Source organism: Opisthorchis viverrini, assembly GCF_000715545.1.
Source record: "Opisthorchis viverrini unplaced genomic scaffold opera_v5_358, whole genome shotgun sequence".
Lineage (NCBI taxonomy): Eukaryota > Metazoa > Platyhelminthes > Trematoda > Opisthorchiida > Opisthorchiidae > Opisthorchis > Opisthorchis viverrini.
In genome coordinates, this window is record NW_008752016.1 from 239133 (window position 1) to 244017 (window position 4885).

Below are 4885 nucleotides of genomic sequence, written 5' to 3' on the forward strand. Positions count from 1 at the left end.
TATATATATATACAAGAAGTATATATTCACAGTGAACGTGTTGACGAGTAATTCAATATGGAACGAATATAACAGTAGGTTCAATGTAGTTTCGGTAATAAGGGATGCTAGTGAGGGTTTATATACTGATTTCTGTCACGTTTCTTTAAGTAGCTTCTGGCGCAAAATTTAACAACAGTATAAAATTCATCGGCATGATGTGATGAATATGGCATCTTCCGAACTTACGTGAGCTTTGAACTCTTCATACTGCTGTTGCGTACGTGGAAATCCATCAATGATAAAACCGGATGCATCGGCGTGTTGGTTCAAATGCCAAATGAGTGATTCGATCACCATGTCCTAGGAAAACAGAATAGTCGGCTGATTCAATTTGCATGGGTCGAAGACAAACCTGGGGTAGTAATTCACCCGCGTTAATTTGTTCCACCGACTTGGTCCATTTCGACCCTTTGCGCTCGACTTCCAGTTTGGCTCGACAACGTAACAAGTGTCCCATGGAAATATGGACAAAAGTCGGGTAGTGGTTAATTAGTCCTTGAGAATAACTCGATTTATTCACCCCTGGTCCACCCAAAACGCAAATGATCGACGCATTTGGCCGAATTCGCACTTTTAACGAGTCTATCCCAGGCAAGGGCATGTAGCTTGACATGGAATTCAAGGCTGAAGAATTCGCATTAGCAGTTGGAATGGTCATACCTCTTTTTGTGACTACTGGAGGTGGTGGGCTCGTTCGGTTTTCGAGGAATAAATCCCACCTGACTTCGGTCACTCCCTTACGCTTGACTTTCTCAAGGCATTCTTGTAGATAGTTCAAATAGTCCGTAGGTCGATGATACATCAACCCAGTCATGAGACACTGAAATAGGGAGGCGAATCACATGATCAGTTATTGATTTAAAGGGACAAGTTAGCGGTTAATGAAGGAATGTTACAAGGTCATGTAAAAAGAGAGTAACTTCAGAGAGAAAATGATACCTCGTCATACGAAGTTCATGGTGGGCCTTTAAATGGAAATTAACAGTAGTAGCAAGATAATAATCTTTAAATTTAAAAACCACCGAAAAACTTGGTGGAAAACAGTGGTCTCGTCTTACCCTCACACAAAAAAGATTACCAAGAGGCAAAATCTTGAATCATACCACCGAATCCCTCTTCATTATCTAAAGCGTAAAATGAGAACATATTTTGAGAAACATACATATTATTGGGGCCATCTGGATTCCTTTGGAAGCGCTAAATTGCCTATGGGCTCGCTGCGACAGCACCTGTAGTGATAAGTATTGTAGAGCCACGACAAATAAGCAGAAGGTTGTCCGTTTCAGTTTCATTCATCACATTGTGTGATTATCTTACATCTATTCACAAAAAACTTAGCCTCACACTCACAGTACATAGAAAATCGGAGGACCAAAGGGCACCCGGGCTACTGGCCTTCATTAGATCCAGTGAATGCCCCGGTGGGATTGCGTTGATTGAGCTGTTCTGGACGGAGGACACCCTAATTCGAATAAAAAACCGTGCCACACTTACTGATGGCCAACATTTGAAAGGATATTGAGGTACGCCTCAGCTAGTAGCTAGTACTGAGCGCAAGACATTTATAACTGTATTTATTAGTGTATGTCCTTTGTCCACTGACAGTGCTAGATTTATGCACCAATTTATCAGCTCCGACCTCATTGCGCAGCTACCTAACCCCCTCCCCAAATCATCGGTGAACGAAACTGCGGCAACTACAACCACTGTACGACGAGTACGAGGTTATTACAGCTGACGATGACGTCCTTTGTCCACAAATTCACCTCAGTACGAATTAAACCACACTGACTCCAATCAGATAGCTAGTAAGCAGGTCAAGAGAACCCTTTCAGAAACAAAATCGGACTTGTGACATGCATGGCTATGCTACTCTACCACTACTTTGAACAGTTGATGTGATGTACTATCTTAATGGTGATCGCGATGGCTGCCCTGAACCAGTACGAAAAACACATTAGGATCTCGTCAGCAAGAACTAAGACCAGAAGAGGAAAGTGTCTATATTCTCCGTGATACTGACGTCAACGTTTTTACCAGATTCCATCTCATCAGACTGATGATCTCTTTAAGAAACAGCGTTTAACCTTTATGTAGCTAATAAATGCTTACTTAGGGTCAGGAGTTAGAAGCTGCAACTGTACTTTCTGGTCGAGTTGCATAGCTACGATTGCTGAAAAGTACCTAGGGTTCCATCAACGCCTCTGAGATGACGGAAGGCTCTGGTCCATAATTATTCAAGAGTAAGGTTTTCGAAATCAGAAATATCGAAAAAAAGCGTAGCTCAAAAGCCGAACAGCCGACATGTGGTGTAGGAAGTTTAACAAAGCATAAACCGTGAGACTATATTCACAAATTCTTTTCAACTGTTTTACTTGTGCAGGCATCAGTCTTCATAAGAGTAACTAATTTTTATTCACCTGGAGTCGGGAGTCAGAAATTTGGGCAGAGCGACATATGCAGCCACCTGAAGGCCCTTCGTGTTTATCCAACGACGCGTAAGCATCCAGTATTTCAATTAATGTTGGCTAATGAACATATAGTAGCCGTGAAAAAGGTTGTTATGGTCACCCATTTTCCTAACCAAACCGTTTGTTCAATTCAAAACATTCAAAATTCCACTATGTATCACTCAACAGATGTTTTCACTGAGAGCTTAATTTCGATAAGGTAAGCAAATAACTCCTAGAAGAGAGAGTGAAAAACGAAGTTAATGTCACGTCAGTGATCCGGCCGGATGGTGCCCCCACGCCGGTAAATGCCAAGTACGCTCGAACATCATAACCAAAGTGTTGTACGTGCAGATAAGTCATCTTCTGTTTATGAGGAAGATGACAGTTAGCTGGACTCCATGGGAGGATGGATTTGGTGGACAGAGAGTACATGTGCCCGTAGGGAAGCCGAAATAAGTCAAGAATGCACTGAGGTGAAACATTCCTTGAACAGATTTCTAGGGAATACAAACAATTGTAAACAAATTTGGTTTTGCGAGAGATTCGCTTGGGACCCAGCTGAATCTCTCGTAGCCCATAAAAAATCAGTTGTTAACGCGAACTCTATACGAACCGTGAAGTGAAAGTTGCTCATGGCCGTATAAGTGTCACTTGTAGTGTCAAACATGTTCAGAAAGGGCAACGATGCCCCCTTTTTGTGGAATATGAGAAAGCCAACTTGGTTGGTTGGGACTCGTATGAAGCGCAGATCCAAGTGCATAGATGTCATAAACTATGAAATCTCGGGAGTATGTTGTGTTTATTGGTGATACAAAGTGCACTCTGACCGGCCTAGTCTGCTTAATTTAATGGCGACACGGAATGTGAACACAAAAAAGAACTTTGAGTAGCAGGTCAGAATAGGTTTTTTTGGTCTTATATTCCATTTCTTCGGTACATAAATATTATGTCTTTGAACCAGACTAAAGATTCCAAGTTGCTTTCTCGTTAGAACGGTTGACGATGACATATTTCCGTTCTTGAGTGAAAAGCAAGCAAAAGAAAATACATTTATAATGCATGTAGACCCGTATTTTCTTACTAGGGATGGCATGGTTTCGTTTATCAGACAGATTTGTAGAAAGGTACGGACATATAGCTTTATAAAACATGAGACATAACGACAAGGTTATATATGGGCAGTACAGGTTCTTTGTTAATTTGAATTAACAGAGGAGGTAAAACCATTTACATAGTGAAAACTGAGAGCAAAGCCTCTGCAGACACTATTCAGGGGTAGGCGTTTTAACGTCGGATTAGTAATGACGTCGTGGGCCAAAAAACTTACTGGCTTTTCCTTGTTTAGTTTCGTACTTTGTCGGTGGGCAACATGAAGTCTTTTAAAATTGTGCGCACCAACGAACCCATGTGTTAAACTTTGGAACACAGTAACTCGATCAGGAGCACGAAGGGACAACAAAATGGTTGACCTTAACAGCATTTTGTGTATCGTTCTAGAAGAAATGTTCCTAATCGAGTGTATTAGTGACCGACAAAAATCATTTTCCGTTGAAGCTTGATCGTACAGTAAGGTTGGGTTTTGTAAGGTCCTACTATGCTTTCAATGCGCTTGCTGTTTGCTATGTTTGAATCCTGATGCCTTTAAACAAGCAAGAAACCAAGGTATACGAATTCGAGGAGATAAACATCACTGAAAGCGTGATGAGCTCCTTGGCCAATATCACAACTACCTGTAGACATTTGGCTCAGAGATATTTATTTGGAGTTTCAAACAGTTGCGGCAACACAAGGAATCGTTATTCAAAAACAGGTTTGGTCGAAGAGCATGGTTACTGAAGAGCTGGTTAATAAAAAGGATTCTTTAGATGTACCGAATATTGTATTCACAAGTGCTAAAGTACGAAACTTACGAGACTATCACTCGAAAAATTAGATAGAGAATGCGACAAGTTAACCGGACAGTGGAAAATTTACAACCGGTTGAGGTCAAACTAAAAAACAGCGCATTCCACGCGTAAATATTCATTTAAAGCTTTAATTATGTGTCGGTTGACAGCGTAGCTCGTCATACCATCTAAAGAAGAAATGGTCATCATCATCATCATCAGCATCATCATCATCAAAGACAGCAACATCAGTGTTGGCACTGATGCTTCACTGGCATACAACCATAAAGTTCGGTTATATATATATAATTGTATTAAAAGCCCTACAGTGAAGAGAAGAAAGAAAGAGTGGATGAGGAAGGGGACCTAGTGCTGGCCTATGTCAAGCATACCGAGGTGCCTACACCTCCAACCGCTCAATCAGACAATCTGGACAGAAACTGACAGCACGAACGCCACTGACATCAAGTAGCCGCAATTTCTTACAACGTCTCCAGCCAATCA

The 4885-nt window shown here is 41.3% G+C and overlaps 1 protein-coding gene across 1 annotated transcript in view; it reads right to left on the minus strand.

Annotated features, from left to right (window-relative positions):
- Nucleotides 1–4885, minus strand: part of T265_10351 (hypothetical protein) — a gene marked incomplete at both ends in the record, with an annotated part of 50250 nt that overhangs the window by 37274 nt on the left and 8091 nt on the right. The window contains 2 exons of the mRNA XM_009176696.1: nt 229–342; nt 395–862. Coding sequence (XP_009174960.1) covers nt 229–342; nt 395–862 — 582 coding nt within the window. The remainder of the gene's footprint in view (nt 1–228; nt 343–394; nt 863–4885) is intronic.